Source organism: Cervus elaphus, chromosome 9 (assembly GCF_910594005.1).
Source record: "Cervus elaphus chromosome 9, mCerEla1.1, whole genome shotgun sequence".
Classification (NCBI taxonomy): Eukaryota; Metazoa; Chordata; class Mammalia; order Artiodactyla; family Cervidae; genus Cervus; species Cervus elaphus.
This window is the reverse complement of record NC_057823.1, coordinates 58,861,226-58,872,285: the sequence shown is the minus strand read 5'-3', so window position 1 is coordinate 58,872,285 and position 11,060 is coordinate 58,861,226. Positions and strand designations below refer to the sequence as shown.

Genomic DNA, 11,060 nt, shown 5'->3' with positions numbered 1-11,060 from the left:
TCCTTTCAATTCCACAAACTCTTCTCCATGAACAATTCTAGCTCTTCTGACCTCCTCCAGAGTATCTTTCTGCTGCCTATTATAAAATTTCAAGACTGGTTCTAGAATCATTTTTTTCTTTTCTCAACTTTAAAATGTCATTTTCTTTAAAATCTCTTAAATGCCTTCTGCAAGTAAATTATTTTTCTTTTATTTCACTTGTCTTCGTAAATCCTTTAGGAATTCTAAAAGAAAATCTAATTCAACATTTGGTTGGTTTAATCACCATCACTTGTTTAAGTCTTCTTAGTATGTAAACTCATTCTAATGCACTGCTCTAAAATCACCTCTAAAAAATTCACAATAGACTAAACTTAGAGTAATCCATAATTAGACTTTTTAATAGGGCTTCTTACCAGCAGCTTTTTTTTTTTTCCATTATCCAGTTCTGTGCATTTGATCTCAGCCAGCTGTTCATAAGGCTGAAGTGGTGGTGCTGTTTAGTCGCTAAGTCGTGTCCCACCGTGGACAATAGCCTCCAGGCTCCTCTGTTCATTGAAATTCTCCAGGCAAGAATACTGGAGCAAGTTGCCATTTCTTTCTCCAGAGGATCTTCCTGACTCAGGGATCGAACCCGTGTCTCCTGCATTGGCAGACCGATTCTTTACCCGAAGTGGTAGTGAGGGTTGGGTAAAAGAGGAGGAAGCTCATTCCTGCAGCCGAAAGGGGAAGCACTAGTTCTTCCTAGGACAGTGTGGCCCCCCGACTCACATCGTAACATCCCTGGGAAACCTGATAGAAATGCAAGTTTGGGGGGCCCTACCCCAGACCTGCTGGATCAAGCCATGCAGGTGATTCTGACGTGCGTTCACGTTTAAAGAAGTGGGTTACTCATATGTGGTGTTGACTGTATTACAGATGGGGGTCTAGATTTAAAATCAGCTAGTTGAAAATAATTACCTTGACTGGCTCTAGTGACCCCCCAGGAACATAACCCACTTACATATATGTTCTCATTTATCATTGATGGGTCTATCGGGGAGTTTTTCACTCCGCTGGGCTGACAATGTTATTAGACTTGCTAATGAGCAGCAACCACGAGCTCCTGCTGCTTGTCACTCAATGCAGTCAAGGACTAGCACACACAGCAAAGAGCTTAGCAGCCAACCTTCTCCACAGTCTGCTCTCAAGGAATAAAGGGGAGGGCCCAGAGGTGTCATTGGACACTGACGATGACGTATTGATTTCCTACACCAAAGAGCCAAGGCAGAAAGACAAAAAGAAGCTAACTTTTGCAAGTAGGCACTAGATGGAAGGGGGTGCGCTGACAGCTGCCTTGGCAGACTCCAACACCATGAACGTGTCCTCTGCTCACCTCCACTTTGCCGGCGGCTACCTGCCCTCAGACTCCAAGGACTGGAGGACCATAGTCCCAGCTCTCCTGGTGGCTGTCTGCCTGGTGGGTTTCGTGGGGAATCTGTGTGTCATTGGCATCCTCCTCCACAGTGCTTGGAAAGGAAAGCCATCCATGATCCACTCCCTGATTCTCAACCTCAGCCTGGCTGATCTCTCTCTCCTGCTGTTTTCTGCACCTGTCCGAGCCACAGCATACTCCAGAGGTGTTTGGGATCTAGGCTGGTTTGTCTGCAAGTCCTCTGACTGGTTCATCCACACGTGCATGGCAGCCAAGAGCCTGACGATCGTTGCAGTGGCCAAGGTATGCTTCATGTATGCATGTGACCCAGCCAAACCAGTGAGTATCCACAACTGCACCATCTGGTCCGTGCTGGCTGCCATTTGGGCTGTGGCGAGCCTGCTACCCCTGCCAGAATGGTTCTTCAGCACCACCAGGCATCACGCAGGTGTGGAAATGTGCCTCGTGGATGTGCCCGCTGTGGCACGAGCGTTCACGTCAACGTTTGGTAAGCTCTACCCGCTCCTGGCATTTTGCCTCCCGTTACTCTCTGCCAGCTTTTATTTCTGGAGAGCTTATGGCCAATGTCAGAAACGAGGAACTAAGACTCAAAATCTTAGAAACCAGATGCGCTCAAAGCAACTCACAGTGATGCTGCTGAGCATTGCCATCACCTCTGCTATCCTGTGGCTTCCTGAATGGATAGCCTGGCTGTGGATGTGGCATCTGAAGGCTGGAGGCCCGACCCCACCACAAGGTTTTATAGCCCTGTCTGAAGTCCTCATGTTTTCCATCTCTTCAGCAAATCCTCTCATTTTTCTAGTGATGTCAGAGGAGTTCAAGCAAGGCTTGAAAGGCATATGGAAATGGATGGTAACCAGAAAACATACACCTGCTTCAGAGTCTCAGGAGACACCAGCTGGTAACTCCCAGGTCCTTCCTGACAGTGCTCCATCTCCAGAATCCCCACCATCCATGTCAGAGAAAGAGAAAACTGGCTCTCCTTCCTTCAGCAAAGAGAAAGCCAAGAAGGCAGAGATTCCCATCCTCCCTGATGTCAAGCAGTTTTGGCATGACAGAGACGCAGCCCCTTGTGTACAGGACAATGACCCTATCCCCTGGGAACACGAAGATCAAGAGACAGGAGACTGTGATAAATAGTTTCGAAGCAAAACAAATTGCGGTTACTGTATTTATTTATAATGCTGCTTATCAGTACCATTGACTTTGCCATATGAAACATAGTAGAATTAATACCATTAGGAATTACAAAAATGCTTTGCAGTCTGCATTTGCAAAATGTACAATTTGGTAAGTAGGACATCATATTAGAATAACTATGTTATCATCTGGCTGTCAAAGATTTAACTGCTGTATTTAAGATGCTTCTGTCACAAGCGATTAGAAAGGCCAGCTCTTTTTTCACTTTTCTGCAGTGGCTGTTTCCCAGGGTAGTCTGTAGGGCCAGCTGTGTACTGGCTAGAGTAGAGCTCATCTGTCAGAGGCTCGGTCTCCTTCCTTTTAGTTTCTTCCTGAACCTGCTAACTTTACCCATCAAACCTTATTTCACATAACCAGAGCTCAAAATCTACTTCTAAGAGATCTAACATGTAAATTTTAATGTTATCTTCATTTGCTTTAGGAATGTTAATTTACTTGATGAAAATTCATAATTTCCATGACTGAATGTTGCAGAATAAGGAATATCCTTATTCTGAGCTAATTTCAAAACATGGCTTATTTTACAGGCAAAGTCTAAGTAAATTCAGACTTTGCCTCATACAAAAATCTGCTTCATAATAAAAATAAATGAAAAAAAAAATCTGCTTCACTGATCTTTTTAAAGCACCTCAGTGAGTTTCCAGTTTCTAAGTCTGGGGATTTTAGCAGTTAACACTGAACTTAAGCAGTAAAATTAGTGTTTCCAAATATATTACCAGTATAATTTGAGTAACAAGCAATAACTGTTAAATGTATAGCATGATGAAACACACCCAATAAAACAACTGATATATGTCTTCCCCTATTAAATATGAAAAAAGATATTTGTCCATGATTTTTGGTTACTCTGTAATGGAATTCTGGGATATTTTCATTGAGGGGTTCTCTCTGGAGAAAACAAAACTGCATTTAGGCTAAGCAATAGAGGAAACGTAAAGACATGCTGTGGATGGAATTTTTTAATGTATAGTCTGTGGCTTTGTTTATTCTTTATAAATGGTCATGATTTACTTTTTTAACACAGATGATAGGGCTTTTTCCCTTGGTTCATAACACACTTCATTTTAAGGCTCACAAGAGCACATTAAACTACAATAAACACAGGTATCTAAAATACTGTCTTGTGAGGCAATGGTAATATAATGGGATTACCTTTAAAACTGTGATGAACTATCTGAATTAAAGACTTGTGATCATTATCTATAGTAAATGGAGGATGTAAGCTTTCACTATTTGACATTTCAACTTGTAAACAAATAAAAACATTATGTTTTGCTTCAGAAAGTTTTGGAGACTTAAAAGCTTTGTCTTGAATGCTGCTTTCAAAATTATCATTTAGCACATGGGGGCTTTACAGGAAGGTAAGACCTTAACACTGGCACAGGTATCAGAGAGCAAGGAATCATGTATTCTTAAAAAGTTTGCTGATAAGCACCAAATCAAAATGAAGATACTGAAAACACAATGTAACTACAATGACCCTGTCATTAAGAACCTAATGGGGGTGTGTGTGTGTGTGTGTGGTAAATTATGAGTTTAGGTATAACATACACACATTACTAATAAAGAGATAAACAAGGACTTACTGTATAGCACAGGGAATTATCCTTGTTATCTTATAATAACCTATAGGGAAAAGGACCTGAAAAAGAATAGATATGTATATATACAACTGAATCACTGTGTTGTAACCTGACACTAACCTGATACTCCAAATCAATTGTATTTCAATTAAAAAAAAAAAATCCTAATATACAAAGTCTTGACTTGCCCTCTTAAAGAAATCTGCATAGAAAAGCTGGATTTATACCATATGTGAAAAGTTAATTCCAAGTATTTTACAGCAAAAGTAGGAAACTAAAATAGGTATCACCATTTTCTTCAGTTTTCTACAGTGAGAAACAGAGCGTATTGAGCAGACAAACAATATTATGTGGATTTCAGAGTAACATTCTAGAAACTTTACCTTTGTAACAGTCTTAATTCTATAATAGTTGTTTCTTTTGTCACACATTTTCAGTTTCACTTCAAAGTCACTCAATGGATTTACGTAAAAATCCCATTAATTACCAATTTTATAGGTTAAAATTGTAGATAACCCATTCCGGGTTTCTACATACAGAAAGAGAAGTCGCTCAGTCATGTCCGACTCTTTGCGACCCCATTGACTGTGGCCCACTAGGCTCCTCCGTCCATGAATTTCCCAGGCAAGAGTACTGGAGTGGGTTGCCATTTCCTTCTCCTGGGGATCTTCCTGACCCAGGGATCAAACCCACATCTCCTGCATTGCAGATAGACTCTTTACCATCTGAGTCACTAGGGAAGCCAGCTCTACATATAGAGTCCACATAATTTCTGTGGCGCTTAATATATTTAAGCTAAGCACTATATCACAGAGATGTGACTGTGTTTTGGTATGTGTGTGATGTGTGTCTGGGTCTTTATGCATATAAAACATACCTACTGCCGTCCCTTTTTAAGGTTTTGTTGCCATTGTAGAAGGTGCGAGATAACAGGGAAAATAAATTATCCTATTAACATATTTTTTCTTCAACATTTTATTTAAGGTGGTGATTCAAACTAGAAATCTATGAAGGAATGAAATAGAGATCTTTCTAAACTGGAGAGGTAAAGCTAGACAGAGTAACTGGGAATCAAAGTTAAGTTTCATGGTATGATGCACTCAACACACTGAAAGAAATCCAAAAAGGCATTCATCAATATGTTAATATAGAAGATGAGAACAAGAAAACAGACAAACAAAAATCAGCATCTTCTTGCTATGAAGCAATAAGATATTGCTAAGAGACTGAGCACCAAAATGGTTCTTTACAAATTTCTTCCCTTTTATGGTACAAGTAATTTATTATATTCAAGCCTTTTAAAATGACGTGATACTCAAGAGTCAAACCTTCTTTGCGCCAAATTACATTTGCTGCTGCTTTTAAGAACAGGTTTAAAAGAAGTATTTATACATTATATAACAATAATCATATACAATCCACATATATAAAAAGGGTTGGTTTATTGTAGTTCAAATACATAAACTGAACATTCAAACATCTTAAAATTAAAACTTTAGAAACAAAAAATTAACATTCAAATAGGAGTATAGTTTACAAGGAACATCCAAGAAAGGTAAATTTGTTGTCTAATCCAGAATATTGATAAAGATCACTTAATGGTGAATAAAATGTGTTTAACCAGCAGTCCTAGTCTGGCCAACATGTTAGTTATGACTGTGGCTCCATACCTGAGAAGAAATTACTAAATAGATCTTCTCTTAGGCTAAACAACACCTATAATTCAAAGGGGATAATCAAAGCACATAAGTGAACAAATGAAACTAAAGTATTCTTTAGAGACAAAGGTCAAAGTATGTCCATTATAATAATCTTAGCCTCTGGAAGATAAGAATTCAATTTTCAGTGTTTTTTTCTTTTACCCGCTTTAAAAAACAAAATCAAAACAAAACAAACCCTAACTTAGGTTTTTTTTTTTTGGGAATCTGTGGTATTTGCATCTTGCAAGTTCAAACCACAAATGCTCTTATGTCTTGCATGTATTATAACACTGCTAGAAAGAACATCACCAAAAGTCACTGACTTCCACATCTCATAAAAGGATGATTTTTTAGCTTCAAGATTTTAGATTTACTAGAGACAGCCTATATTTGAGTATGTAAGTCAGTCATGCCATACAAAGAAAAGCATAAATATTTCCAAAGTGTTCTCTGTTCAGAAACTGTTCACGGATGCTTCTCCTTCTGCTCATCAGATGGTTCTGCAATAGTCTGACTAATGCACATACATGTAAAAACCTGAAAACTGGCTCATGCAAGCGTTTTGAATGAACAGACACCCTGTGGAAGAGTATTCCAAGTTATTTTGTTGATCGTCTTGTGGGCTCTGACGCTGTGGGAGGTGGGGGTGGACCCCGGCGATCCAGGTCATCCACATACGCCACAATCAGTTTACGCCTCTCCTCTGGCACACAGTCTAGTACTAGATACCGTTTGTCGTTCTGCAAAATTTTTTCTACGTCTTTCAGGTGCTGGTCAGATTCCTGGATTAGCTTTTTGGATCTGAAATAAGAAAAGAAGTCCAAGAATTACTTACTGCTGTTCATAGGTCTTTCAGAAATGAGCTGGAAATGTCCATCTAGTTCCTAATTGTGTTTCCATTTTTTTTTTTTTTAAAGAAAAATTTCACTGCAGTGGTCACCTTTGTAAGTCGCCTCAGCAAAGACTCCAAGGAGTGAAAGGGCCTCAGAAGCTGAATTACCCTCCCACCCCTGCTGGTGGTCCCTCCAGATCAGGGCTGAGGGTGGGTGGGTAACCTTGCCCGTGCTGTACCTGTTCTGTGGATGAACAGAGGACTTCAGTCTGCGGGGCTGCCAATCCCAGCATCTTTCACAAGCTTTTTCACTTTCACATCTTTCACTAAATTAACTACAAAAATGTAGAAAGAAGTCTTACTTCACATCTAATTTAAAAGCCCAAGCTGATGCAAAACATTAAGGATCCTGACCAAAAAATCCAATGACAAAATCCTAAAAACCACACCCTCAGCACTATCTATCCTCCCGTGCATACCCTTCATTAAGATGTTTCAAATTTTTCTCTTAAAAGAAGAAAAGCTGGAGCATGAAACAAAAAATAGTTTCCTGCACACTGACTGCTAAGCAATATAAAACTGTTTTCCCGATGACAACTTGTTAGGGGGTGGGGAACTACTGGGTATGTTACAGCGAGATCTTGTTTTAAAGTGCTGATTTTATAGTTTTGAAGTTTTAATTTAAAAGTATCCAGCAAACTGCTTTCATCTGAGAAAAAATGCATTTGCTGAGTTTAAATAGGATGAGTTCAAGCTTTAGAATGAACACACTAAATATTTAGTCTTCAGAGGAGGCAAAGATAATTGACAGTGAAAGATTTTTTTTTTTAAAAGTCTCTTCATGAAATACAACTTTTATATATTTGAAAATACTTCTGAAAAAGCAGTGAAGTAAAAACAAAAGAGTGTTTAAAAAACAGATGGGTGGGTAACACAAAATAAGAATTAACATCTGGGCCCTTTCTTAAAAAAAAAAAACAAAAAACAAAAAAACGGTAGATATGGGCTGTACTCAGCCTTTGAGAAAAGTTGGCTTCTTCTTAGTCCTAAAAATTAACAATGTCAACATGTGTGTGAATGCAAAGTATGCTTGGCCATCAGAGTAGGACTAGTAAAGACAATGATTGGCGATATGAAACATTTCATTGCACATACCTATATGTTATAAATTTGGTCTCTTTCAAAAGCGTCCTGAAGTCAGCTTTGGCTGTGATGTATTTGTCTCTGATGTATTCTTCAAACTCTCTTTGTTTTTTCTGTAAAAAGACAGTAAGATTAGGGGGAAAATTCCACTAATTCCAAAATTATTATCAATTATTTATTAAACTAATGACCAGTAAGTCACAACATAAAATAATTCAAAAGAAAAAAGCAGTAAGACACATTTCTGTTCATGCAACATTCATTAAAAGTAAAATCTGCAGCGTACATTTTAAAGGTAAAGAGCAAGAATAAGAAGCCATATATTAGTAGCAGCTAATATATGGTTTATGTTATAACCATATATTGGGGGCTTGCTATGTGCTGCACTGTGCTGAGGCTTTTATAAAATATCTCCTTTACCCTTCATCACAACTTCACGTGGTAGACACTCTAAGTTCAACTGAGCATTTAGCTCAGTAAGAGAGCTTAGTAAGGGACCAGCAAAGACACACAGAAACTCCGAGCTTTAAAAAGACATTGTTAATTCTAAACAATTAGAAAAAGTTAAGAGACTGACTGCATGGATCTCTCAGCTATCCGTTTACCACTCTTTTCCAACCATGTATATTTTGTGGTTCATACATCTAAAATTTAATGGAGCAGGAGGGGGAAGAATATTAGATGATGGGCTTTTTAAACTCTAGACCTAGAGAAACCAACCAGGATGAGAATGATGGTAAGAAGAAAAATAAAGGCCAAGGGACAAAATGGATGGGAATAAGCTACACTTTCCTTGACATCATTCACTAATAAAGAGCCCTGTGAGTTTTTTCCTACACAGGAGTCAGAGTGCACCAGAAGAGGGCTTCTACAAGGTTCACACAGCTGAGGCTCCCTTACTCCAAAGTCTCCGGGACATTAAGAACTAGAGATCATGTTACGTTTTGCTGCTAGCGTGACTGTAAGGGTTAAGCACTTTTGGTAGCCTAGCACCAACTGTCAGCCTGACTGTATCTAGTGGGACCTGACTATACAATAAATAAAAACTACAGCTTCATTAAATCTCTTAAAAGATCCCAAAACACAGGTTTAAACCCAAGGATTAAAATTTTAAAGTTCCTCTTGTGTTGTCTTGCTAATATATCATACAAGAAAGAAAATATAAACTTAAAACTCAAGATTTATTTCTCATACATTTAAACATTATTCACTTAAAACCATCAACTTCATTTTAGTCAAGATACTAGTATTGCTGATTAAGCACCCAATTAATATTTATAAACTGAAAGTAAATCTCAGACAAAATTATCTTACCCTGTCACTGGAGGAGAATTTAATGCACCGAGGATCTTCCTTAATGATTTTTTTTACTTCTTTCCATGTGGATGTTAAGGTAATCTTTGAAAGACAAGTGAATAAAAAAATAGAATTGACTTTTCTTGGGGGGTGATATTGCAGCACATGCATACATCATATCACACAATGATCTGCAATCTCTTGTTAGGCCCAAGTGTAATGGGATTAGTAACAGAGAGGAAGGCAGCTTTAATGCAATTTCTTTTTGTTGGCTTGCCACAAGTTATTTTCATGGCCATACTGTCAAGTCAAGGTGGCCTATGACAATTAACTGCAAACCCTGTATCTCCATGGGCAATATCATAACTGCTGAAGAAACCACCACCGAGAAGAGATCAAAGAGGAAAAACCTGCAGAGAGCACAAACTGCCAATCAAGGGACCAAGGCCCCAAACTGAAAACGTAGCAAAAGGAGGGACCTGTTAAATCTACCATCAGGGAGCATCAAGGATCACACACAGGTAAGAATATCTGGAATCACTCAGGGAGTAGGTATGAGCTTGAAAACAGTAAAATGAAGTAAGTTCTAAATAGTAAGAGTATCATTTCACTTAAACAAAAAAATCAGAGAAGAGCCATAAAACCCATGAACTTCAGTAATGGCTCTAAAGACAATGACATTAAAAATCATATCAATATTTTACTTATAGGAATTATTAACAAAGATTCATCCAGATTAAAGCAGAGAAGTAGAGGACTCTTACTGCAGAAGTTTCATCCAGAAGTTGCCTAAAGTGCTCCCTCTTCTTTTTGGTAAGTGCTTCAATGTGTTCATTAAAAAGCTTCTCTTTCTCCTCTCTTTCCAACAAGGATCCAGATTCCCAGCGGTGATCTTTCCGTAGAGTTCTCCGAGTATCAGACCAGGACACATCTGAAGAACGTACCTAAAAACAGAGAATGCTATCTATCACCCGAGACAAGACTTATCTTTTTATATTTTGTCAATAAAAGACTCATTTATTTTGTTTAGGAACAATACACTTAATAAAAGAAGCTCCTGATGATTCCATCTTAGCCAACCAGTCACTGAAAATCTACTTCTTTAAAACCAGAAATCTCATCTCCCAGAGCACATCTAAGCTATACAGTATGGGCTGAGAGGCGAGAAGGATGAAGAGAACTTATCTCCCATAAACCACAGCCCCTAAGAACTTTCAGTACCTAGGTACTTTACTCAAGATCTTACCAACTTCTAGTAGTAGAAATGGATATAAATAAGAGAGGAAATACAGTCTTACAGCATAAGCAGCTCACCAGACCAAAAAAAAAGATTTTTTAAGGTCAAATTGGGACTTAACTATATCCTGGAAGTGACACTTGCACATACAAGCAGGAATGAACATCATTAAGAAGATAAGAGAAGAGACAACGTGATAGCTCTGGCTGGGTCAGCAACCAGCAGAAAGGTATGCTTCATGGACAGCAATGGCATTACAAGTTAAGTCACACTGCTGCCAACACAAAGAAATACAGGATGCTGAAAAGACAAAAAAAGTAATAAAGAAGAAAAATATAAAAACATTTATTTACCCAAAAAAACAACTACCTAAAAACATGTCAAGTGAACACTGAGCTTGGCACTGGGAATACAAAATAAAAAAGAACTGCCAGGAGTAGCGAGGACCTTCACCCTCCTCAGCAACAGGGAGAGCGACAAGAATCAGATGTGCCTTTTACAAAGATTTCTGTGATTGCAATAAAGAGGATGAATCTGGGGGAAGCAGAGGCAGGGAGAGAAAACAGGAAATAACTGTAACTGTGCAGGAAACAGAAAAAAAGGTCACTGAAAACAGACCAGCAGAAGCAAGGGAAGAAATCAGAAGAAGCAACAG

General features: G+C 38.6%; 2 protein-coding genes across 20 annotated transcripts in view; one reads left to right on the top strand and one right to left on the bottom strand.

Moving 5' to 3' along the window:
• The first annotated feature begins 1,308 nt into the window (after positions 1-1,308).
• Positions 1,309-2,554, top strand: GPR151 (G protein-coupled receptor 151). The gene has a single exon (XM_043912513.1). The coding sequence runs from the start codon at positions 1,334-1,336 to the stop codon at positions 2,552-2,554; it is 1,221 nt and encodes a 406-aa protein (XP_043768448.1). The 5' UTR covers positions 1,309-1,333.
• Positions 2,555-5,556: 3,002 nt separating this feature from the next.
• Positions 5,557-11,060, bottom strand: part of TCERG1 (transcription elongation regulator 1) — a 52,465-nt gene continuing 46,961 nt past the window's right edge. For 18 of the 19 annotated variants that reach the window (XM_043913147.1, XM_043913148.1, XM_043913149.1 and 15 more), the window contains 4 exons: positions 9,933-10,112; positions 9,187-9,270; positions 7,885-7,985; positions 5,557-6,698 (listed from right to left, as the gene is read on the bottom strand). In XM_043913147.1, coding sequence (XP_043769082.1) covers positions 6,497-6,698; positions 7,885-7,985; positions 9,187-9,270; positions 9,933-10,112 — 567 coding nt within the window. In that variant the 3' untranslated portion in view covers positions 5,557-6,496. Of the gene's footprint in view, positions 6,699-6,968; positions 7,065-7,884; positions 7,986-9,186; positions 9,271-9,932; positions 10,113-11,060 lie in introns of all 19 variants that reach the window. The other variant, XR_006342750.1, reaches the window with a different exon arrangement.